The sequence below is a fragment of the Ictalurus furcatus genome, chromosome 15 (genome assembly GCF_023375685.1).
Source record: "Ictalurus furcatus strain D&B chromosome 15, Billie_1.0, whole genome shotgun sequence".
Taxonomy (NCBI): domain Eukaryota; kingdom Metazoa; phylum Chordata; class Actinopteri; order Siluriformes; family Ictaluridae; genus Ictalurus; species Ictalurus furcatus.
The window spans coordinates 20,217,847-20,243,642 of NC_071269.1; the positions used below are offsets into that span (position 1 = coordinate 20,217,847).

The following is a 25,796-nucleotide window of genomic DNA, read 5'->3' on the forward strand; positions in this document are numbered from 1 at the left end:
CCTCCAGGTTGGGGGTTGGGCGTGAGGCCAACTACCTCACCCCGTAAAAAATATCACTAAGTTAAAGAAACCAAAGCCTTGATGCTCACGTACAACACCTTGTCTGGAACAGCACCTCCCTACCTCAACACCCTCCTTGAGGTTTATGTTCCCTCCACCTGGTAGTGCCTACTCAGCGAGGCATAAGGTCCCTTTCCAGAACCCTCAAACTGACTGCCCCTTAGTGGTGGAATGAACTTCCAACCTCAATCGAGTCCGTACATGATTTCGCAGAGGTTTTTTTTTCGGTGACTGTTGCAGCCAAAAATGCTTGATTTTGCTGTGGCTTTTTTTTTTCTTTTCTCCCCAAAATTTGTGATGCAACTTGCAGAGATTATTTGTGATTACACCTCTACACTACTCTTTGCTCCTCTACAACTCAATTAGAAATCTTGCATGGTAGCACTACTTTGTTCTGTACTTTGTATTGTTTTCTGCTTGATATATCGTTTTGCTTGTATTTCCTCGATTGTAAGTCGCTTTGGTTAAAAGCATCTGCTAAATGAATAAACATAAGGTACTAAAACAGCTAAAGCTGAGTGAAGATCAATATTTTGCAGTGGTAATAATATAATATGCTTTAAATCTCATTGTATATCATACAGATGATTATCAGCACATGCTTGGTGTCTAACATATTACATCATGTTTCAGTAAAAAACCAACAGCCTATGATTTGTGTCACTATTTCTACCACCAAGCAGCGGCATCATTAAGGTGCAACAATTGTATGAACAGTTGTACTTACGTTTGCATAGGAAACATTGACTCCTGGGACCTAAAGAAACAGGAATAGTGATTAAAACATGAGTTAAAATGTCATAATGCTTATTAAGTGGACTCATTTTTAATAATAAACAACAAGAAAATCTGCCATTTAAAGTTTCACTGTATTAAAATAACTGTGTTCAGTGACTAATGCTTGCATAGCAGTACGAGTAAGATGTCGTTTGTATTTAAACACTGACAAACACTGACAAACGTTCTTTAGCCTGATTTACATTCACCAGGCCAGGTATCTAATAACAAACCAACAGAATGAGTGTGTGAGAAAATGTGAGTGTTTAAATATTTACATGTGGAATTGTTCCTGCATTGATTCAATCTGAGGTATCATGGCAGCTCCATGCTCACTGGACACGAAACACACACAAATCCAGCATAAATATGACAAATACTCTAATTTAATATCTGCCTAATTCCTGCCTCAGAGCATCTTGACTTCAAATATAATAAAAAATATCCATGAATCCATTCGTGAATGTTTTGAAATAATTGTTTAACGGTCCTTGATGTACTGGAACATATTACTAGAGACTACTGGATATGGATCTGGCATTTAATAAGTAAGTAAGTAAGTAAGTAAGTAAGTAAAGTTTTATTTTTATAGCATCTTTTAAAACAATGTTTACAAAGTGCTTTACAGAAGACACATACATACATGCATATGACAGCTGATAAGAAAATTAAATCAGTAGTAAGAAATGAAATAAAATAAAATAAAATAAAAAGATAATAAGAAAATAAAATAAAAATAAAAGGATACAAATAACATCAAGTATGGAAACTGAATGGTTTGAGGAAAGGTCCCGTTGAACAAATGCTCTTTGAGATACTTTTGAAAAGTGCTAAATGAATCAACTGTAGGTGGGTTGTCAGGGACAGGCTTCCTTAGTTTAGGCCCATGGTGACTAAAGACTGACTCACAACTTTTCAGCCACGTTTTGGGAACAACCAGCAGGTTGCAGTTGGATGACCCAAGTGCTCTAGCAGGAGTATATTTAGTGATCATATTAAAAAGGTATGTAAGAGCACCACTATGAAGACGTTTAAAAACGAATAACAGGATTATAAAAGCAATTCTGTAAGACAGTTAGCCTGTGAGGTGATTCTTCAGTCTAGTACGTGTCAGCATTCTTGGAGCTGTATACTGAACTCTTTGTAAGTGATTAATCAAGCCTTTTGGTGAGCCAACCAAAACACTGTTGCAGTAGTCAAGTCTAGATGGCACAAAGGCATGTTTGAGTTTCTCACTATGTGTGGGGGAGAGAATCTCACGCACTTTTAGAGATGTTACGAAAGTGATAATATGCTGTTTTACAAACGTCGCTAATATGTTTTTTAAAACTGAGATCACTGTCAAACACGGTCCCTAAATTTTTAGCATAGTCATTAGCCTTGAGAGACAAGGAGTCTATATATGGCATAAACAACTATCTCTGTGCGTCATCTTCGATAAGTACCTCTGTCTTATCTTTATTTAGCTGCAGAATATTCGGTGACATCCACAAATTTAGGCTCTCTATGCAGTTCACGAGGGTGCTAATCGACTTGTAGGAATCTGGTGCAAGTGAGAGATAGAGTTGTTTGTCATTTGCATAATGAAGGAAGGAGATGTTATATCGATTAAATACAGTTAACGGCAGCATATATATGGAGCATATGGGGCAGTGGTGGCTTAGCGGTTAAGGTTAAGGTGTATCATGGCTGACCCTGCGCTCTGACCCCAGCTTCCTAACATGCTGGGGTATGTGAAGAAAATAATTTCACTGTGCATATGTATATGTGACCAATAAAGACTCATTATCATTATAACAAGGGACTCAAAATTGAGCCTTGGGGAGCACCACAAGATATCTCATGACGTCTGGAAGTGTGTGTACCCAGTGCAACAGAGTACTCCCTGCCACTTAAGTAGGACCTAAACCAATCTAGGACTAGGCCTGATAAGCGAACCTAGTTTTGCGGTCAGTCAAGCAGAATCTCATGGTCGACTGAGGCGGCACTGAGATCTAAAAGAACTAGAATTGACAGATTACCCGAATCCTTATTTTGTTACAGATCATTTAAAACTTTCAGAAGAGCAGTTTCTGGGCTATGATTGCACCGAAAGCCAGATTGAAATGTCTATGGACGTGACCTCGATCATTTCTAGTGACATATGTCATGCGTATATAGTGAGATATAGCGCCCATTGTATTTATATAAAAATGAATATCATCAACATTTTAGCCGATCACGCTGCCTCTGTCATCTCGTCTGCTCTCTGTGTCAGAGGCGGGGCTCAGGCGAAGAGAAGGCGTTACTCGAGGCGTTATTTAGTGATTTCAAAAAGTAGTTATGAGCTGTATGGACACGACTTTTTCAGTTATTTTACCAAGAAATTGAAGATTAGAGATATGTCTGTAGTTACTGGGCACAGAAGAATCAAGATGTTTCTCTTCAGCAGAGGCCTAACAATAGCGTTCTTAAAGGTATGTGGAAAAATTCCTTGCTGGAGGGACTGATTAACAATGCTCAAGATTTCTGGTAATAATGAATTTAAAACCAACCCGAGGGAGCTGGTGGGTAATGAGTCGAGAGAGCAGCTAAGAAGAATTCTAGAAGCAGCTAGAAGAAGTGATATCACCAGAGCAAGCGTGTTAGGGCTGACCACTGAGAAAGAGGACAGACTACATTTAACAGCATTAGGTGGAGTTAGAAAACATACCAGAAGGACAAGTGCTGGCTATGTTTTGGTTTATTATAGTAATTTTATTGCTGAAGAAAGCTGCAAACTCATTGCACTTTTCAGTTGTGAAAAGTTCTGATCTCTGAGGCGAGGGGTTAAGCAGCCCTTATGGTGCAGAAGAGGAATCTGGGGTTGTCTTTGTGGCTGCCAATTAAACATCAAAAGTAAGATTTTCTGGCAGACCTCCTTTCATTGTTAAGCATTTTCAAGTTGTTTTTATAAATAGCTTGGCGAACCATAAGCTTTGTGCGCATTTGTTACTGTATGAGCAGCCATTAAAAGGCACATAAAAAATTAACTGCTTGAATAATTAGGTCATATTTTGAGCTTGAATTTTTTTGAGATTCCAGTTTTCTTGGTATCAATAACGCAATAATTTTGCCTCATATATTTTTGAGAGAATTTTATTTATTTATTTGTTTTAGTTTTCTTTGGGAGCTCTCAAGTGGTGCAACAGAAAAGCATTCAACCTAAGAGGTCACGAGTTCACAGCCATACAGAAGTCTAGAGAGCATAATTGATTGTGGATTCCAGGTGGGAGGGATGGCATTATTTCCTTGCCTGTCAATCACAACAACACTAGCCAATCGTAGGTGGAGGAGGGAAAATAGCACTTTCCTTTAAGTGTGTTACACTGCCCTGTGATGGAGCATGAGCAGAAGTTTGAAAAGATACTGTGGCTGGATTCAGGTGTCTCAGAGCAAGCCTTCACCCTCCCTGGCTGGTAGTTGTCATGTGATGGAGAAGAGCTGGCTGGTGGGTGGATGGGAACTGGAAGGTGACCAAATTGAGGAGAAAATGGGGGAAAATCCATCCATCTATTTTCCATACCACTTATCCTACACAAGGTTGCGGAGGAACCTGAAGCCTATCCCAGGGAACTCAGGGCACAAGGCAGGGGACACCCTGGATGAGGTGCCAACCCATCACAGGGCACAATCACACACACATTCACACACTACGGGCAATTTGGAAATGCCAATCAGCCTAGAACACACGTCTTTAGACTGGGGAGGAAACTGGAGTACCCAGAGGAAACCCCTGAAGCACAAGGAGAACATGCAAAGGGTGGAGGCAGGAATCAAACACTCAACCCCGGAGGTGCAAGGCAAACAAAGGGTTTTTTTTTTTTAATGAAAATGATTTTCCTACAGGAAATGTAAGGTTCTGCAATTGTTTGAATGTGAAATTTAAAACAATGTGTCATCATTTTAACCAGACATTTTGCCTCTGCAGTTGAAGTATGTCAATAATTTGAAAGTTGACTGTAGTTTTGTAGTAATTGAAGTTTTGTTTTTAATAAAACAGACTATTCATGTTGTATTACTTACTGATCCACCACAGTGGTGAGCTTGAATGGCAGGTATCCATCTGGGTGTGGTGCAGACGGAACTGTGGGAAAATCAAAAGCTTTGTTTACATCACAGCATGGTCGTTGCACAACATTATATGGAAATCTTGGAACAGAACAACACTGAAGTAATCACGTTCAGTCTGAAACTTTTCCACTGAAATACACGGGACAGAATTTCTGTCAGTTTGATTTTCATCTTCCATCTACTGATGATATTTTGGACTAATCAGCAGATCCCCTTTACTAGGTGCATCTCTGTATTACTTTCACCAACTTCCTTTTTTCAGACTTTCTTTCTTTTTATGCCTTTTGTTCTGTCTGGTTATCTTTCACTTTTCATGTATTCTTTTCACCAGTTCTCTTCTCCCTTGCTTACATTATTTCATCCCTCTTTCAGTGTAATGTGGCGTTTAACAGCAGTTATCAGTGTCCTTTTTTGAAAATGTGTAGCTGTAAGCAGCTACTGTGATGTACTGAAAGCTGTGATATCAATGCACACATTGAAAACATCTGACTCCAAGGTTCTGGTTAGATCACTTACATGAATCATTTGCTTAATAATAAATTAGAAAGATTACTGTCAAATCTAAACAGCATAATGGTACAGGCTCAATGTTTTGAGAGAAAAGAAGCACAGAAAAGGACATGTTGATAATTTTTTGCAGTTTATATGTCAAGGTGAGAAGAGCTGCATTTAATGAAGCCAAGTATTCGCTCCAAATAAAATCCAGCTGAACTGGAGCCATACTAACGAACATAACTTGCCCCATGAGAAATCCCATGTGCAGCTGTTCCATATTTCAGGAAGAGGAAATAAATAAAACAAATTGCTATAGTGAATAAACTCTGCCTCAGTGCAGACAGGAAATCAGGGACGTGAGAGCAGGAACAGTGCGAAACACAAATTAAGATTTGCATCCTGTGAAAAATTGATGATTTTTTCATAAGATAAGTGGTTGAGACAAAGTGCACAAATAATTTTTTTCATGTACTAACTAAATGTCAATACAAATACTGAAGAATGCCTGGTATGAAACTTCCTGTCATGCACCAGTACAGTGTTCCTCATTTGGCTTGTTCTTAGCAACAGTATGGATGGAAACTGGTTACCACTCATAACATTTACGATACGGTTGGGCATTATTAAATCAATTTCTTTTCACTTTCTCTCCCTCTCCATCTTTCTATACGTGCTTCAGTAAAATCCTGAAAAAAAAAAGGAGGCATGACCCCTGTGCCTTTCAGTTCCAGAGAATGAGATAATGGCGTCTATGCTCGTCTGAATTCTGAATCAGACTAGATGGCATCATACTGAATATCAGCCTACTTTAAAATGTACCTTTCAGACATTGGATTGCTGATCAAATATTGACAAGCACGTTACGTTTCAGAAAAAAAACATCTATTCTAGGATCATACAACTCACAAACTCTCAAACATCAATACGTGATGGGCGTTATATTGTTCCATGCGTACTTGCCTGTATAGAATTTCTTAAATGCTTCGTTCTTTTGTGTTAGTCGTGCAGATCGTCCCGGTGCATTTGAATATACATGTGAGATCAGGTTGATGTCCCGAATACGATCGCCAAGGCCGACAGAGTCCAGGTCTTTTTTGGTGAATGGTTGGATGTTCTGGATTTTCCTGCATCCAGCTGGAGAGAGAGAGTGAGAAAGAGAGAGAAAGAGACAGAGAGAGAGATAGGGAGACGGAGCGAGAGAGAGAGAGAGAGGTTACAACTTATATGTGCAAATCAATGTCTAAAATTAAGGGTGCCAAAATTAAGGACATACAGCAGAAAAGTGAAACAAAATAGACCTTTGAAATGTTTTGACTCAAGCAAATACGAATCTGTCCTTTTCAGCATACATACAATCACTGAGGCCGACATAGGCGATGGTGATTCCGCCAATTTCAGAGTCACTGAAGCGCAGCAGAAACGTGCCACTGGGTTGGTCCTGCAAAATGATGTGAAGGTGCTGCTTCCCAATAAAGCCAAGGATGAGTCTGCAGTGGACAACAGCACAGATTATTGAGAAATGATGTTGTTATGTTAAGTTTACTGGTCAATCTGAGAACACTTCCCATACCCATCACTCCAGTAGGCCTTTAGGCATTTTTTGGTCAGATCAATCACTCCCTCAAACCACTGCCAGAAGGTGAAGTTTCGCCCAGGCAGAACTTCCTGTATCAGAAATAATGAAATATTAAATGAATATTTGTCTGCATATGATCTCACTGGATGTGTGTACCTGAACACTGATAAAACTGATTTCAGCAGTTACCAGATTATTTCCTATATCATATTCTTGATAAAGGCTGTTCAAGTCAATGTAATTTTATTTGAACAGAACTGAAAAGCCTGCCGTTGCACTCTACACACTGCGCCCACTAATATGGGGAAACTTTAATCATGTGACTATAAGGAGGGATAATCATAACACTTACAGGACTATTCTAATCGAGTCAATATGAAGTGTTAGTCAGTCCAAGAGATAAGAGTTAAATAGACCTGTAATCGAGACCAGCAGTGTCAAGTCCAAGATGAGGACTAGCTGAGGTTGAATCAGGAGCGAACCGTTTTTCTGAGGTCAAGCTTCTACTTCAACTAGGCTTTTTCTCATGCACTGTGTCAATGATTAGTCCGTTTTCCATCCACCCATGCATTCATTTTCCATACTACTTATCCTACACTGGGTCGTGGGGCCTGAAGCCTATCCCAGGGAACTCTATTACCCAGGGTACTATTAATACAGACAATTCGGAAATGCAAATAAGCCTACAATGCATGACTTTGGACTGTGGGAGGGAACCGGAGGACCCAGAGGAAACTCACGAAGCACAAGGAGAACATGGAAACTCCGCACACACAGTGCAGAGGCGGGATTTGAACCCCCAACCCCGGAGTTAAGAGATAAATGTGCTAATCACTAAGCTACAGTGCCCCCATAGTCTGTACATTACTCTCTGTTGAGACCGAGACCACTGCCCAAGGCAAATCCAAGGACAAATGCCAATAAATCTGAGACAAGTCCAAGTCTATACAGAATATGTCTAGAGACCAGATTTAAGCTCCACACTTAAAACATCACTAGGAGAATATATATTATGATTTTAATTAAACATATGCTATTAGACAAAAAAAATGTATCAGCTGACTAAAATGCTGAATTACTGATTTACTGTTTAATAACAGATTTAATAAAATGATTTTATTCATTTTTTAAAATTTATAGTACACTTTTAAACACTACTGCGCATGTACATGTGCAAGGTCACTTCATTAATAAGAGAAATAATACCTTATTGAACTGAGCCCAGGATACGGGTGTGTTGCTGAAGTCCTCTGAAATATCGGGCTTGTCAAAGATCTTCTGAGCGAGGCAGTGTAAGTTGCATCTGTCTAAAGCGTGTGTGGTCTGCACCTCGGACATGAACTTACAGCTCAGAGCCTCAGACATTTGACTCCAAGGCACTCGATCAGGCACCACGAACGGGATCCTGTTCTGTGGATATGATGACACAAAAACACTATTCATTTACACGTCATATACCGCAGCACTGTTTAATTCTTGAGTCTGAATCTTGAATCAGAAGTTGTTGATTCATTTTCAATAACAGCTTAACAACAGAACTGTACTTACAAGTTTATTTTAACGCACTTGTAATACGTTATTGTTTCTATACTAACAACTTATACAGGGACTTGTATGGTGGATGCTCCAAATAAGTGGATTAAAAATGTGTACTATTGATATAAAGTTGTCTGTGATGAGGTGTTTATATAACACTTTTGGAATGAGTCTCCAGTCTCAGCACTTTGTAACAATCTGAGGTAAAGCTGAAAATGTTTTCCAACACTGAAAAGTCTTCAGGACTAATAAAGTATGTTTTTTGTTGTTGTTTTTACAAAAGAAAATCTTATTAACATCAAGTGAGGGGAAAAAAGATGAGAAACTGGTGAGGGAGTGACTGCTTACGGCTGTTATAATGAAAGTAATAATAGGAATTTGTTTCCTGGATTAAATGTAAACTATAAATGGATAAAAAGCGTGATGTGTCATTTTGAAACGAATAGAACTAGTTAGCATTGGCAAACTGCTTTAGTATCAGAGAAAAAAAAACATTTTGTGACATGTTGTTATGAGAAAATAATCAACTTCGGTGTGCCAACAGTAACTCTGCTTCACGTAGGGCCACATTATGCCACACCGTCGTTGATTATTTTCCTATCACTGCATGCACTGTGATTGATTCCTTAATTATTTAAACAAGAAACCTTGTCTGTGCTACTCACAGGTTCAGAGAAAGCACAGTCCCAAATGATGGTGGCCATAGCATTGTTCTCCTGACTGCCGTGTACGATTACAACAACGGGAAGTGAGATCACCTACAAGAGGAAAAGAAACACGTCAGACATCACACTCAATAAACAACAACAGACCAGGGGCACTGTTTTATAAAATCTTTTTTATAAAATTTAAGTTTTGATTTGTGTAATTGAATGGACACTGTATCCTAGACCTTCAGTGCTTTTTATGCCACAAAAAAAACCCATTCATTTTTTACAAATCCTTAAAGTAACAAGGCATGTTGAATTAAACAATTCCGCATGGCTATTAGGATATTCTATACAGCTGGTAGTCCAACTGGAAAACATCAAACAGCCAAGCCAGAGACTTTATTCCGGTTAGTTCAAGCTCAATAATTCAGTATAAATGTGAAACAGCTGTGTAAATAGTACTTATCCTCATTTTTTTCTCCATCCTCAGCAAATAGACAGGCAAATCTGTCTCAACTCCCTCAGCCATTATAGCACTTTTAAACATTCAGTTATTGTTATAATAGACACACTGTAATCTAATTATATTCCCAATGAGTATATTCCTAATGTATATTAGGGGAGTATAAAATAATGTATAAAAGGGAGTACCTTTTGAGTCCCTCAAGGTTTCTTCCTCATATACTTTCATAGAGTTTTCCCTTGCCACCGTTGCCTCTGGCTTGCTCATTAGGGATAAATTCATACATTTAAAATGTATATCCTGAATTTATATACTTCTGTAAAGCTGCATTGGGACAATGTCCATTGTTAAAAGTGCTATATAAATAAAACTAAATTGAATTGAATTATTAGTGGTGGGAGAGCAGGTTGGCTGTGAGAACATCTACTCTGCCTCCCGCATGAATAAACGGGTTTCCCCTCTGTCTGCCCCTGCAAGGCGAGTTGTGATATCAAACATTTCCGCATTTTATTCAAATCAAAGCTGGCCCACTTCGGAAAGTTCACCAGCCCAATGAAAATGACTCCATTCGCCGGTGAAGCATGTCTTGACTTTTCACAGACAATTTTTTATGTTTCTTAATAGTCATAAGATGCTGAATGTGTAACAACACACAAATAGTTACACTGTGTTTGCTACCACAGAATGCCTGAGATGCTTTGGGTGTGCGGACATTGGATACAAAAAGTTTGGCTGTCCACACAGAGATGCCACCTGGGAAGCTCATAGGGCGACATGGCTGGGTTACAGCATTAGATACTGTAAATGACCTCAAAGTGCAGAATTTCAGTTTTAATCTGGGAGTATTTGATTGTAAATCAGGTGTAGGTGGGGTTAGTAATTACAGCACTTTTTATACTTTGCCCCCGCCCCTCCCCTTTCATTTTAAGGAACAGAAACTACTGGGACAGACTAACAATCATAAATTAAAGTGTCGTTTTTAATAGTTGGTTGCAAATCTTTGACAGTAAATGACTGCCTGAAGTCTGGAACCCTCAGACATCACCCGACGCTGGGTTTCTTCCCTGGTGATGTTCTGCCAGGCCGTTTCTGCAGCTGTCTTTAGTTCCTGCTTGTTGGCAGCCATACATGCCCATGCCATGAAGTGAAGTAGTATGCTTCAGATCATGAGCAGTTCCTTCATACACATTCTTTTCCCATTTTTCTGGTACAAGTTCATCTTTGTCTCATCTGTCTATAGGATGTTGTTCTAGAACTGTATGGGCTTTTGTAGATGTTTCTGCCTACATGCTGATGGGTGTTCTTCATTTGGCCAGCTGTTGTGAAGGGGCATGTCCTCACTTGGATAAGAATTCTTCTGTCATCTACCACAGCTGTCTTCCATGGTCGTACTGGCAAAGACAGCTCTTTGGATTTCATATTGAGAGTTAACCGCAACAGATTCCAAATGCAAATGGCACACTTGCAATAAACACTAAACACTTTATCTGCTTAACTGTAAGTGAAATAATGAGGGAATAACACACACCTGGCCATGGAACAGCTGAGCAGTCAATTACTTCTGGTCCCTTAAAAGGGGGGACCAAATATACTATGTGGTCAAAAGTTTGTGCACACCTGACAATCACACCCATATTTGGGCCTTCTTTAAACTGTCGCTACAAAGTTGGAGCACATTTTGTATGCTGTATATATTTATAGACCTCAATGTACATTTTAAAGTTTTAGTTGCCCTATGGCTTCCTTCTGTTGGAAATAGTACAATAAAAAAATCACAGGTGAGTTTTGCTATGTGTTCCAATGAGCTCTCTACACTCTGCTGAACATCCCTGCAGGTGGCACTAAGTAGTATGTTTCTTTCTTGGGCATTACCAGTTCTTCAGGTTCTTGAATAAGCTGTTGACAAGCAACATCTGCGGTTCCCTTTATCACCAGAGTGATAAAGCTCAAGCATTGCCTCCAATATAGTCACATGCTCAGCATTTGGCAGACAGACTTATCCAGAGCGACTTACAGGAGTATTTTGCGGTCTCTATCTAAAACACAAAAATCCTCATGCTACTACAAACAGGTCCATCAGGTTGTGTACCATCAACCAGATCTATCTTGTGAATATGGTGTGAATGCTTGTCATGTTATCATTGTGTGATAAAATACCATTACTATTATTACCTCAAGAAATACTGCTTACTGCTTAACATACTGCTTCTTTGTAATTTGAGACCTCTGCATCACATGGGTGAAAAATAAATATTTTGCCCAGATTCGGTTTCTGTGCGTGGTAGAAGGCGCTACACAGGAACCTGTTTTTTTGCTGCTAGTGTAATACCTCAGGTAAGCATTGTTCGAAACAGCATTGCTGACATCACTGAGGAAGTCAGCGTATTCTGACAGGTCTTGCCTACTGACCATGACACAATAACACAAGTGATACAATTTGAACAGATTTGAATACAGCACAACAGGTGTATACTAAACACACAAAACTGTGACAGAACATTAAACAGTAACAGGACTTCCATTTTTCTTTTTCTGTGTGTATCCTGGCAGGATGAAATGCCGCTGTAGAGATTCGTATGTCATATTTAAAAATTTTCACTGATTCATGTAGACCAGTGGTGTCAAACTCAAATCTTGCCTTGAAGAGCCATTATCTAAGGCTATTCATTTTTTAAGATATTATCTAGTCTATTGATTACCACCAGTAACCTAGACTCTGAAAGTAGAACAGAATATTTCTAGGAAAAACATTTCAGACTGTGTATCTACTTTCCAAATATTGAAATTGAACATTTACAAAGTATCTCTGCTAAAAACACACATGTCCTTAGTCTTCCATCTTGTCATTGCTCTATATTATTTTTTCTTCTGTATTATTTTATCCCCCCCAACATACAGTATTTGTAGGCCTTGACACTGTGATACATTTTGGGATTGGGAGTCAGCTGCTGAATCGCACTAAAGGGCAATGCCCGACACGTATCTGAATCTATGTTTTAGACACAGATCTGATTACATCAAACACAGTACACAGGAGTAGATTTTATCCAGCATGGAATGTGGGAAATTGCTATGCGATGAATCTGGTGTGAATTCTAGAGAGTGAAAAAATGCTTAGTTCAAAAATGCTTAATAGTGGGCACTACCATCCGTTTCAATATAATTTTTGCTAGGTTGAGTAGGTCGAGTGAAACAAGGCAGCAGGCCATGTTTTGATCTAGACTGTGTAATCTGAGACACTTATTTAAGCATATGTAAACATGTTGGTCGATTTAATGCCAATATATAATTTCTCTCAGTAATAAGATTGTTTAGCGTGTAAACACACTCCCTGTTTTGTTTCTCTATTCTCTGATTGAATTTTTCAGTGCAAACCATTACAAAGTTTTATATATATATATATATATATATATATATATATATATATATATATATATATATATACACACACACATACACACACACACACACACACACACACATATATATATATAAAACAATGCAAAAATGCAGAGGTACCTGGACACTGTAAGGACTGTCACAGCCTGTGATGGTTATTTCTGTAGTGAAAAGCAAAGCAAACTTCTCCTCCGTTACGGACTCCGAGCCCTTCCTATCTGCACGCTTGATCTTCCTGATGGACTGTAAAAGAGAAACAAGGACAGCTTACAACAACTACCACCAGAATTCTGATCAATTAAGTGTTCTTTCCACCAAAATCAGGTGATGACATCACTGCTCGCTAAATCTTATACAACACTGAGAGCAGAGGGCTAACCCAGCCTTCCAGGAAAATAAGAAAGTGTATTGCGTGTTGGAAAAGAAAAAAAAAGAGCTTATGCTGTACAAACCATATTCCTGAAAGTTGCACATGTGCTCTTGCTGGTTGTGTTGTGTTCTAAGATGGCAGTGCTGTTAATCAGGTCTCCTACATTCTCACTGAAATATAATTAAAAAAAAATCATTGAGAGAGGAAATTAGCTCCTATCATTGAGCACAATGATCAAACAGCAACATAAAATCTATACTCTAGTTATCACTCAAAAAAAACAAACGAACAAAAAAAACAGTCTTCTCCCCCAGCCCAAAAAAAAATGCCAGATAAGCCAAGAGGTATAAATCTGGAATGATTAACAGAAGCAGGTATTTTAACTGACACCTCTGGAAGCCCCGCCCTCTTCCCATAGCTCACATTAATAAGGTTTTTCCTGGTGATTATATCTCGAATTTTCCATCTTGGAAAAATATGGCACAATTGCTTTGGGTCAAGGTATATGGATAATATTTTTGAGTTCATTAAGGTGAAATAAACTCCATCATTAGACAGGTATATACTGTAGTTAACATCAGTTGGTAACAAACATCACTGTGAAAGACTGCGCAAAACAATTTAGTGCAATTGCAATTTCGCCAATTCAAGTACTTTTCCACAAAAAAAAAGCACAAAAAGCTCTGCAAATTGCATCGCAAAATGTGAAAATATCCGAAGCAAAATCATTTTTGGCGGCAACAATCATAAAAAAAAAACTCAGCGAAATCCTGCATGGACTGATCGATCTATATAAGGGATGCGCTTTGAAAAGAGGCACTTTTTCAGTTGATTCACAATAAAGGCAGAAAAAAAAAGATTCAACAGGTCTACAGTGTCAAATCTAATACATTTCATTTTAATGATAACGAAAGTGATTAAAAAGCTGTTTGCTCTCCTGCATCACTCAGCACAGATGCATCGAACAGTGTTATGTTATGTAAATGTAAATGTAAATGTTATGAAGCCTGTAACCGGCGTACAGGTGTCTGGGGAGAAAAAAGCTGCTTGCTTGTCTGTTTCAGTTAAGATGTAGACACACTGTAGGCACACTTTCTTATTCAAAGCTTCCTAGAATAGGAAGAAAGTGTATGTAAATGTTTCTTAAGTTGGTTCAACTAAACATGTTGCAGATGATCATGTAAACTGTTCTCATTCTGTTTAAAGATCTTTTTTTTATTATTATTATTTAGTACTGCCCTTCAGAAGCTACATAAGATATTTACATGGTTCGCAGAAGACAAAATAGTAACAATTTACACAGATCATCGCCTGTTCAAAAGTTTATACCCCCCTGGCTCTTAATGTATCGTGTTACCTTCTTGAGCATCAGTGAATGTTTGGACCTTTTGTAATAGTCGTGTACAAGTCCCTCAGTTGTCCTCAGTATGAAAAGATGGATCTCAACATCATATAGCCGCTGTTGGAAAGGGGTCAAATATGCAGAAGATGTTGGGAAAGCAAAGAATGTGCAGGACCTGGAGGATTTTACTGAAGAACAGTGGGCAGTTTAACTGCTCAGGACAAACAAGGGACTCGTGAACAACTATCACAAATCATAAAAACAGTCGATGATCATCCAGATATCCATGACACACAGTACTAAGAATCAAGCGTGTGTAAACTTTTGAACTGGTTCATGTGTGTAAATTCAGTTATTATTGTGTCTGACTATATGTAAACATCTATTACGTGAAAAAGCTTATTCAGGGCGATACTAAATAAAAAACAAAATGCAATTGTTATGATCCCTATTATTTAAAAATAGAATTAAACTTTTGCAGATTCTGCAAGACGTACGTAAACCTTTGACCTCAACTGCAAATGCTATATGATGTACAAACATTCTCAGAACACACTGACAGCATGCCTGAAAAGCTCCAGAAACCATAATGTTCAGAAAATGTTTTGCGAAACTACAATGTTTATCGGATTCATTTCTGCGAAAGAGAAGATTTGAGATGCAAATGACGGGTCTCGCATTGAAAAAGGCGCTTTAAATGCCAACATGTGTCTGCAGTTCACTGCAGTAAACCTCATCATGGTATGAATTCGCATTTTTCAGTAGGATGCATGTGTTACTGTAGTTCCACAGATGCTGCAGGTACAATCAGCTGCAGAAATATTGCCCGCATTTGTATTTTTCTCAAATCTGAGCGCATTCACAGCAGCTCACTTCCCCCAAATGGCCCATGCTGAGTCGTGTGGTGTCAATTTGTAAGCGGTGTCAGCTTTTGTGGCCAGCAACAGGAAAGAAGGTGATGACAAAGAAGGGCATGTGAACTTGTAAAGACTGGTACAGAAGAAGACACAACACAACACTACTAACAGTGCTTAATTTCTAGAGCGTAAATGAAATGCGCTGGAGGTGTCTTCAAAAGTGTTTCATTCCTTTTTCTGGAAATAAACTGCTTCAATTCTGTCAGCTTTTGTAAGTGTGTTTGTTGGTGCAGTGATGTGTGCTAGTAAAAGGTCAAGTGCAATACATTGGAAGTAAGTAATGCAAATATTCAAACTCCAACATGGGTTTGCATACAGGCTGGTGAGACCTTTCGTCACTTCTGTGTGGTATCAGATGTTGTAATGAGGTATTACAACATTTGTGCTGTGGGCGGATACACAAACTGCATGCCTGGCTATTGCCACATATGATACTTTATCTTCAGCTCATCTTAAACAAAGTGGTGTGTAAGCCATTTGAATATGCAAGTTCTTAAGATCACAATGTATGAACGTGCACTGAGGCATGTGTGTGTGAACACGTGGGGGAGGATGAGCTGAAAAGATGTATCTGTTAAGTGCATACATGTACCACACTGGATACAGTACAGCACGTGTGCTCCAGTTTCTTCATTGCAAGCACGCGTGTGAACTGTGAAATATCTGAAAATTGCATTTTGGGACAATTTATAGCTAAGTGCACTATGATTTTAGTTTCACAGTAGGGTAACAAGAAGTCGATAAAATGCATGTGAAGTAAAATGTTTTTAATTTTGTTACTTTTGTTGTAATTTGTTGTTTGCTCTGGGTAATTTTTCTTACCTGTAAATAGCAAACACTTGTACTTAAGAGTCATAAATGACATGAATCATACCAAACACTAAACAAGTTGGAAGTGGTAAAAAAAGGTGGAAGTAATACAAATCCCATTGTAAGTGGTGTGTATAAAAAAAAAGGGGGGGGCAGGATGAAGGTGAACTCACAGCAAACTATGAACTGTGGTGCAAAACAGGATTAACCAGAATCACGCAGCAAGTCGTCCACTCTGAAGATAGGGATATTGAATTGACAGTTGGTAAAGTACTGGAGATTTAGACCGGCGTAAAAGAAGAAGGGTTCATCTGGATTTATATCATAAAATATAATTTCCCCCATTACATTATTATACCATGATATTTTATTCATTTTCAGTGTAAATGTCATGAAGGTACTTTATGGGCAGACTATTAATAGGGCAAGATTGGTAGAACATGGTAGATCATGCCTTAAATGACAAATTCATGTCATCACTTCACCTGCTACTGTCTGGTATCCAGTTACAGTTTAATTCAGCAGTGTGTGCACTGGTTTTTATTTACTACACATCCTCATCCCCATGAAATCGATTCCTAGTTACACAACTGCCTCAATCCATCTTATCTGACCAGATCTGCTGCTAAGGAGCTCCTGACTTCATTACCGCCTACACTGTTAATCTCCCTGATACTCACAGAGAACACGTCATATTGCACTTTCTACAGCTTCTTCTTTCTCTTGTTGCTTATTCCCTGTTCCTGGAAATACTGTGCTTCTTCTCTTCCTGAACGTCAAATCTGTTCATTGGAATTTCATTCCTGGTTACGACATGGAAACCTTGTAAAATTTCATATTGGGCTCCCAAGTTGCACAACAGAAAACCCTTTTACCCTATCATTGGGAGATCATGAGTCAAATCCTGACGATGCCACGGACGGCCAGGAGTCCACATGCTGTCCTGGGTGGGAGGGATGGCGTTACTCTCTACCATGTCAATCAGAGTGACACTAGATAAATCCTAGGCTTCTAGAGGGCACATAGCAATTTCCTCTGAGTGCGTTCAGCTGCCCTGTGATGTAGTTCAAAAACATGCAGTGGCTGGATTCATGTGTCTTGGAGGAAGCACTTACTAGCCATCACCCTCCTCCATCCATTTGTGGTGGGAATTAGCAAATGACCAAACTGGAGGAAAATGTGGTAAAAATCCGAAAATAAAACCCTTCATATCATTGTGGTCTATCGTCCTCCAGGTCTTCTTGCCATCTTTCTGCATTTCCAGAATATGACACCTCTCCAATCTTGCTTGGAGACAATCTCCATTCCAGTGGCACCATGACCACAGCCATCTTGGATCCTTCGACCTGAAACACTTACAGCCACCACCAACCCAAAAAGCAGGCAACATCTTTGATGCTGTCTTCACCAAGAGCTCTACTGCATTGAATCTCACCGTAATATTTATCCACATATGAGACTATTATTTTGTGTCATTCTCTCATCCACTGATCTTCAACCCTTGAGCTCCCACTGCTTGTACTGTTGCTTTCGTAAGTAACTTCATGCTCTTCTAGTCTGCTCTCATTCCTATCTCCAAAACACTGTCTTTCAGATCTGTCTGTCATCCTGGGTGGTGACCCATCATCAGGGGCACCGCTAGGGTTTCTGGGCCCCCTTGCTAATTTGTACTCCAGGCCCCAAGCCCCCACCCCCCAGTTACCTTTTCTTATTGCCATGTATAAAAACAATCATTATCAATAAGTATAACAATTACTGCATATTTAAAAAGAGACTTTAAAGAATTAAATTTGAACAATTTATTAAATTAACTGAAATTATGCATTTATAACTATATAAATTACTATGAAACTATAAAACTACTACACAAATAACTATATATACACAGTACAAGTAATTAACACCATTGTACTCTCTTTCTCATACATGGACACTATAGAAACTTTGTCTGGATGTCTTTATAAGCTGTCGACTTGTAATTTCTTATTTCCCAAGTACCAAGAACAATGAACTTTACTATTATTATTATTATTATTATTACTATTATTATTATTATTCACTGAGTGAATAAGTTTCACACACCAGCATGTGGAAATGAGCTAAATCTTGTATTGTTCTCTGCTTGATACATCGCTTTGCTTGTATTTTCTCGCTCTGGATAAAAGCGTCTGCTAAATGAATAAATATAAATCAGTGACAGGATCATTGAATCAGTGAGTTGAACTTGAGAATCAAATCGGTTCTATTCGTGAATTAAGCATTCAGACTGGTTTTATCAACGGGAGTCTCCAATTCATTGAAATGAATCGACTCAAACAAACAATTCACTCAAGAATCATTACAACACTTCTCTCATAAACTCACTCGGGACAACTGAAGCAGATTTATATGATTACATCAAATTTCGATCGATTCCTCACAGAAAGCTGTTGCAAGACTTTGGAAATCTTGAATATATACAACACTGGACTAGTTTTATTGTCGTTGGTGCTTTTCCATCCTTTTTGAAGCTCAATGATCCATTACTATTGCTTGATTACATGGAAAAACATACAGTACATACTTGGAAATATTGTGTTCCAACTTCCAAGGATAGACATTGTGGTGAGTAACTGATAGAATTTCTATTTTATGTTAATTATAACAACTTCATATGGGCTAGTTTCAGAATCATAGCACAAAACAGGGAACATAAATCACCTTATTTCTGAAAAACTGGGTGAATAGCTGTCTTCCTCGTCTTGCTCTCTCCTCTTTTTCATGTTTTTCTTTCCTCTTTTGGTGTCACGATTTTGTCTGCCATCTACCTTATGCATGTAACGACTCACAACTGTGAAGTGCCGCATTTCTGAACTTAAGGGGACACACACATGCACTTGGCACAGTCTGAGGGCATTCATTATAGCCATTTAAATACCAAAATCATACAGGAAATATAGGGTCCTGCTGGGCCCCCTGTCTGACCAGGACCCCCCCCACCAGTTTCGGTGTCCCAGCCCATCATCTAAAATCTAAGCCTTGTCAAAACCAAACATAGTCCATCCGGCACACACAGCTAAGAAACTTGGTGTGATGATGGAAGCAACTTTTCCAGCAACTTTGCTGTCTCATAGCTCCAAAGCTCATTGTTGGAGGTCTCTGCTGCAAACCTTTGAGTAATAGCATTTCTGCCTGCTGCCAATATTATGTTTAATAAGTACTTCTCTCCAGCCAGTACTGATTCGGCTATAGAGCAGGTCAAAGATAAAAAACAGGACAAGCTACATGTCTGTTCAAAGAATTCCCTTAATAATTATTTCCACTCATAACAAATTGGTTGTATAACTGCGCATGTCCAAGAATCTTTAAACTGCTTACATTGACCACCTTTTTTTCTGCTCAATAATTTTTGGTATTACTTATAAATTTGGTTAAAATGGTCTCTTTGGTGGCTGATTGTTTTTGCATTGTATACACACACTCGAACACTCTTGTCTTTCAGGTTATGAATTCTTGCAGATGCGCTAAGTGCTGTGTTTCACTGTTTCCAATGTTTTACTAAATGTCTAAATGCTTTTAAATATCACACTACTTGAACATTTTTAGGAAAGTGTGTGCTTTCTGTCTCGTGGGTGGTCTGATACGAGTTGCTCCTATTAAACAGAGTACATTTGTGAATCTGGCAATGCTGAAAAATCCATGTTTAAGTTCATTAGGTGATGGAGTTCTTCCTGTAATTTTGTAATAGTGTAACTTTTTGGAAACGAGTTTCATTTATCATATAAATTAGCACTTGAAAAGTCTCACAATTCAAGTTGTTTTCCATATTTGCACCAAAAATAACACCAGCTTATCAAAGGCATGTAATAACGCTTGCAGTCAGAAAATTTATGAGCCTAGTGTTCGCTCCCAATTCTATTTTCTAGACGCTTCCAAGACTGTATATGGTATAAAAATTTGAGAGTTGCTGGCATCCATAACAATAAAGTGAATTATACAACCTCCGATTCCCTCTTACTTACTGAATCATAAACAGTGGTTTGGCTAAAATATTAAACGTGAAGTATATTTGCTTACTCACTGTTAGAGACCAGTGGCTAGTTAAGTTTAAAATGACTTATTTAAAAGCTTAAATGTCTTTAAATCTGAAAAAAAAAACAAAAAAAAACAATCACGTGTTCGGAGTCCAAGGACTGAATCAAAACACATTTCCCAGATTTACTAGCGTTTCCAGAGCGCAAGAGAATTACCATCAGCCTTGATAAATGGAAGCACGTTCATACAATAATGTTCATTCAGTACTTTGCTCTCCGAGAGGGAATTCCCACAAATGAATCTGCCTCGCTGCAAAAGTGCAAAACAGTATTAACTTCCCCATTAATCTTATTATAGGAACTTACACATATTAAGTAAACTGTGGCATTCTAAAACAAATACATCTATATGGCTAAAAAAAAGTGTACTGTTTACTGCATGACCATAAGTGTGTGTAGAGTTAGGGTTTGCCTACTTTGGTATAAGCCCTTGTCCTATGTTTCTGGCCTGCGACTCGGTAATGATCTGTGCCTTCAGGAGCACCGGTTTCCCAGGGGCCACTTTCTCTCCTAGAAGATAGCGCACAGTGCTGGAGAACTTGGATTGGGTCTTAATCACTTGAGGGGGCTGCTTCTCCACCACCAAGGAGCTGAGGAACCATAGAATAGAATGAGAAACAAATCCATATGCTTTCCTGGCATTTTTCTTTTACATAGGAATATATACTGATTCTACTGAAACTTGTCCCAACATGTTTTTATTGATCACATCTCCATCTGTGGCACCTCTGAGGCAAATAACTGCACCAAGTACTTTCTCACATACATGATATACCTGATACTAGTTCACTGGGTCAGGGACTAAGAGTACGATCAGTCTAAAAAAAACTCCTGTTGGGGAAATAAAACCCAGCCCAAAGGCTAAAGAACAGAATAAGTTTAAACTGAGTGTATACAAGTGTGGATGAACCTTTGGATGAGAGTCTGCAGGAGGCGGTTCAGGCTTTCTTCCAGCTTGTGGATGTGTTCACCACTTCCATGATCCCTTTTGACCAACATCAGCTCCTGTCTCAAATTGCCATTCACACCCAGCAACTGTTCACACCTAAAAAGAGAGAGCAAGAGAGAATTTAAGAACGAGAAAATGAAAGGTGTGCATTTGGCAGACAAATGCAGTAAAAATGAAAAAAAAAAGCAATGGGAAAAAAAAAACAATGAAATGGAAGAGAAAAGGAGTTTACTAGCTGATGCCTTTAGTTCATTGTTATTTGGTTTGGATTCACACTGCACATGATTAAACAAGACAAAAGCAAAACAAAGTATGACGGATATATAAGCAGTGTAGTCTTGGCAATTCCCATCCACTTGCTAACTCACCCTGACAGCTACCAACTGGTGAGTGAGGCAAACTCATGCTTCCTCCGAGACGCGTGGTGCTAACCACTGCGTCTATTCGAACTGCTGCTCAAGCTGCCTCGGAAGAAAGCACTATCTGCCCTCTTTCACATACATGAGCTCAGAGACACCTTACAGACTAGTGTCACTCTGACAGCTAGAGAGACTATGCCATCTTTCCCACCCAGAGAGCACAGCCAGTTTTGCTCCCTTGGCTCCTGGCCACAGACAGCTCTGGGAATATCGGGATTCAAACTTGGGATCTCCTGATGACAGAACAAATGATTTTCTGTTGGGCCAGTTTAGTTATTACTGATTCTAAATTAGTGCTCTTGATACTGTGTAAACACTTTGAAATGTAAACATTTGCTCTTGGCTCTAGCCTTAGCTATCTCACTGTTAAATGGCAATATGTTAAAGATGTGCTTAAACCATGCAAATCAACTTGAGAACAAGAACAGACTCAATGCTCTCACTGACATAACATTACCCTCAGGACACTCAGAGCAACCACTTCCTTACACATTATTTAAACTGTTTTTCAGAATTTTGATTTATTTTTGTCACAGGCTTGAATGATTGTTCCTAATGGTGTTTATACTTACTTATATATTTTACTTATATATTTTATATCATTTTTACGCAATCGTTTTTGCCTATTCTCTTAAGAGTGCCAATAATTCAAGAGCTGACTGTATAAAACTGTATATTATATATATATATATATATATATATATATATATATATATATATATATATATGTATATATATATATATATATAAAATATATATATATATATTTTTTTTTCTTACATGGTTGTAAAACCTGCAAAGTCTTATAGGCCTGATCATTCATTTAGACAATTCAGTCAGGATTTAGCACAGAGACAGCGCTGGTTAAAGTGGTAAATGACCTACTACTGGCCTCTGATCAGGTGTGTGTCTATTTGCTTTGGTTGCTTGTCCTTAGTGCACCTTTTGATACCATTGTTCATACTATGCTTCTTGATAGCCTAGAAAATGTTGTTGGCACTAAGGGAATGGCCCTCTCCTGGCTCAGGTCTTATTTGACTGATCTTATTTGACTGATCTCAGGTCTTATTTATCAGTTTGTAGATGTAAATGGTGACTTCTGTACTCATACTAAGGTAAAGTTTGGTGTTCCACAAGGTTCTGTTTTTAGGGCAATTGCTTTTTTACTTATATATGCTATGTCTGGGTAAAATTATTCGTGAACATGGTATTAGCTTCCACTCTTATGCTGATAACACACAGTTGTATGTTTCAGCAAAGCCAGATGACAGACACTAGCTTAATAAAGTTGAGGAATGTGTAAAGGACATTAGACACTGGATGCTTATTAACTTCTTCTTACTTAATTCTGACAAGACAGAAGTACTTGTACTATCCATGGATGGCCTTTCTGGTTCATCAGGTGTAGCAGTAAAAGACTTTAGTGTGATTATTGACTCCAGTCTTTCATTTGAAGTTGATATAGATAATATTACTAGCATAGCTTTCTTTTATCTCAGAAATATTGCTAATAAAAGAAATTTAATGTCACTACATGATGCAGAAAATCTAGTTCATGTTTCTGTTACCTCTAGGTTGGATTATTGTAATGCCTTACTGTTTGGCTCTTCCAGTAGGTGCATAAACAAGCTCCAGTTAGTCCAGAATGAATCAGCAAGAATCCTTATTATAACCAGAAGATATGGCCACATCACCCCTATCTTATCCACCCTGTATTGGCTGCCAATTAAATTTTGCATTGATTATAAAATACAACTATTGACCAATAAAGCACTGAATGGTCTCATGCCACAGTACCTGAGCAAACTTTTGGTCCATTATGAACCGCCATGTCTACTTTAATCGAAAGGTGCAGGCTATTTGTTGGTACCTCAAATAGTGAAGGTTACAACAGGGGGCAGAGCGTTTTCTTACAAAGCCCCAAAGCTATAAAATAAATTTTAAAAAAGCCTTCCAATTAGTGTTTTGGACTCATATTTGTTTAGTCAAACCTTTTATGAATATTTTTTTCTTAGGTAAAGGAGCACTCCCACTTTCACAGTGTTGACAGTGGTGTGGCTGGTCGCTTTATGTCCCAGAGCTCCCTCATGTCTGTGTTACCATTTGGCTCGCCCTTTCAATTATTAATCTTGCTGGAGTCCTTGCTTGCACTTTGCACACAATGTACCTTGTCCTCAACCATTAAGTGACAAATAGCATGCCTAATAATCTCTCTCTCTCTCTCAAGCTACACATGCTACTCCTGAGATCCTGTCCCCTTCTGCTCTCTGGACCTGCCTGATCCATCCTGATGCCCTAGTTCTCATCACTTGGAAATTACTTGCTGTTGCTGAGGATAGCCCCACATGGACAGCCTAAAGATCAATAAGAATACTGTGGATGGTACCACTTAAAAACCATGAAGATGGCTTTGGACTGCAATTGCCATGAACAGTTTTGCACTTAAGTCTCCATCAGTGAGCAGTTGATAACTTCAACAAAATTGACTTCAGGAAATTCATTATAGTTTGAACTTGGTCATACAATTGCACTTTTTGACCACGTAGTACACAGTTATAGAAGGAAATTTTTTATAATTGCACTATGATGAGGATGGGTTCCCTTCTGAGTATGGCTCCTCTCAAGGTTTCTTCTTCAGATCATCCCAGGGAGTAGTTCCTTGCCACAATCACCTCTGAGTTGCTCATTAGGGGTAATTTTATAAATGTAAAATTTATTTCCTGAATTTTTATGCATTTATATTGCTGCTTTGTGACCTTGTCGCTTGTTAAAAGCACTATACAAAAAAAATTAATTGAAATGTACTGAAGATAAATGTCCTTTTAGATTAGCTATAAGAAGAAGGTAATTCCACATTACGGAGCATTATAAAGCAATGAAGACACAATTTTACACCTGTAAGTAACACCATGGCAGTCTATCCTGTTCTGTCAGTGTCATGGTGTAGCACATGTGTTATACTGCAGTTCTCATTTACATTGCAACATGGCTGAAAGCACATTCAACAACAACAAAGTTGTTCACTGGGTTTATCATCAGTGTAAATCTGTGACGGTTCAGTCCTTCACCCTGCTTCGTTTTTTTAAATAGGAAAATCAACCATACACAGTGAATGTGACGTATTTCTAAGATACTTTTTGTCCACTAACTGAATAGAGAATAAATATTTAGTTTCTAAGAAAGACTCGAATGTTTCTTTGCTGTTCTTGCTAAAGTAGATTTTATTTACATGAGTAAGTAGAATTCAGTAGCTTTTCTGGTATCACTTTCCTATAAGGTCAACAAATAAATAATTTGTACTTTCTTGTACTTTGCATTATTATTATTGCATTACTTCCTGATTTGTGAATGATTAGCGTATTATTCATTAAAAAAGTACTAACACATTATTTATATTTATAACAGCAGCTCTGACCGGCTGCAAGACAAATCACAGGTTTATATAAATGCTCTCATAGTAATATGGTTTAATACATTATCGTTAATTCATAGGGACTTGTACGGTGGATGCACTACACAATCTAAGACTAATAATAAACTGATTTTATAATGTGCTGTTAATTAAAAAATAAAAAGGAATATTATTGATTACGCTTTAGTAGACATTAACATTTTTGAAAAGAGTCCTGTGTCAACGTCTATATACCATAAATGGGTATTACACATTCCTTGTGGTAGGTGCAATCTTGAGACAGAATAGCAAGTTTTTGTAAGCTCACCATGTCTGCAATGGGAGGAGATTTTCATCGAAGCCACGGCCAATGGTGGAGCGAAGCTGCTCCCAGCGCCAAGACTTAATACGGTGGATGAGACGAGTTTGGCACTGCTCCAGATTACACACTGCCTCCTGCAGAAGTTGCAAGCGCGT

At 38.4% G+C, this 25,796-nt stretch overlaps 1 protein-coding gene across 3 annotated transcripts in view; it reads right to left on the reverse strand.

Moving 5' to 3' along the window:
• The window catches only part of stat6 (signal transducer and activator of transcription 6, interleukin-4 induced), a 53,574-nt gene that overhangs the window by 5,178 nt on the left and 22,600 nt on the right, over nucleotides 1-25,796 (reverse strand). For 2 of the 3 annotated variants that reach the window (XM_053644189.1, XM_053644190.1), the window contains exons 7-19: nucleotides 25,648-25,796; nucleotides 21,471-21,605; nucleotides 20,977-21,150; nucleotides 13,501-13,588; nucleotides 13,169-13,291; nucleotides 9,202-9,294; nucleotides 8,207-8,410; nucleotides 6,995-7,089; nucleotides 6,778-6,911; nucleotides 6,385-6,558; nucleotides 4,882-4,942; nucleotides 1,116-1,172; nucleotides 788-817 (exon numbers count right to left, since the gene is read on the reverse strand). In XM_053644189.1, coding sequence (XP_053500164.1) covers nucleotides 788-817; nucleotides 1,116-1,172; nucleotides 4,882-4,942; nucleotides 6,385-6,558; nucleotides 6,778-6,911; nucleotides 6,995-7,089; nucleotides 8,207-8,410; nucleotides 9,202-9,294; nucleotides 13,169-13,291; nucleotides 13,501-13,588; nucleotides 20,977-21,150; nucleotides 21,471-21,605; nucleotides 25,648-25,796 — 1,517 coding nt within the window. The remainder of the gene's footprint in view (nucleotides 1-787; nucleotides 818-1,115; nucleotides 1,173-4,881; nucleotides 4,943-6,384; nucleotides 6,559-6,777; nucleotides 6,912-6,994; nucleotides 7,090-8,206; nucleotides 8,411-9,201; nucleotides 9,295-13,168; nucleotides 13,292-13,500; nucleotides 13,589-20,976; nucleotides 21,151-21,470; nucleotides 21,606-25,647) is intronic. The other variant, XM_053644191.1, reaches the window with a different exon arrangement.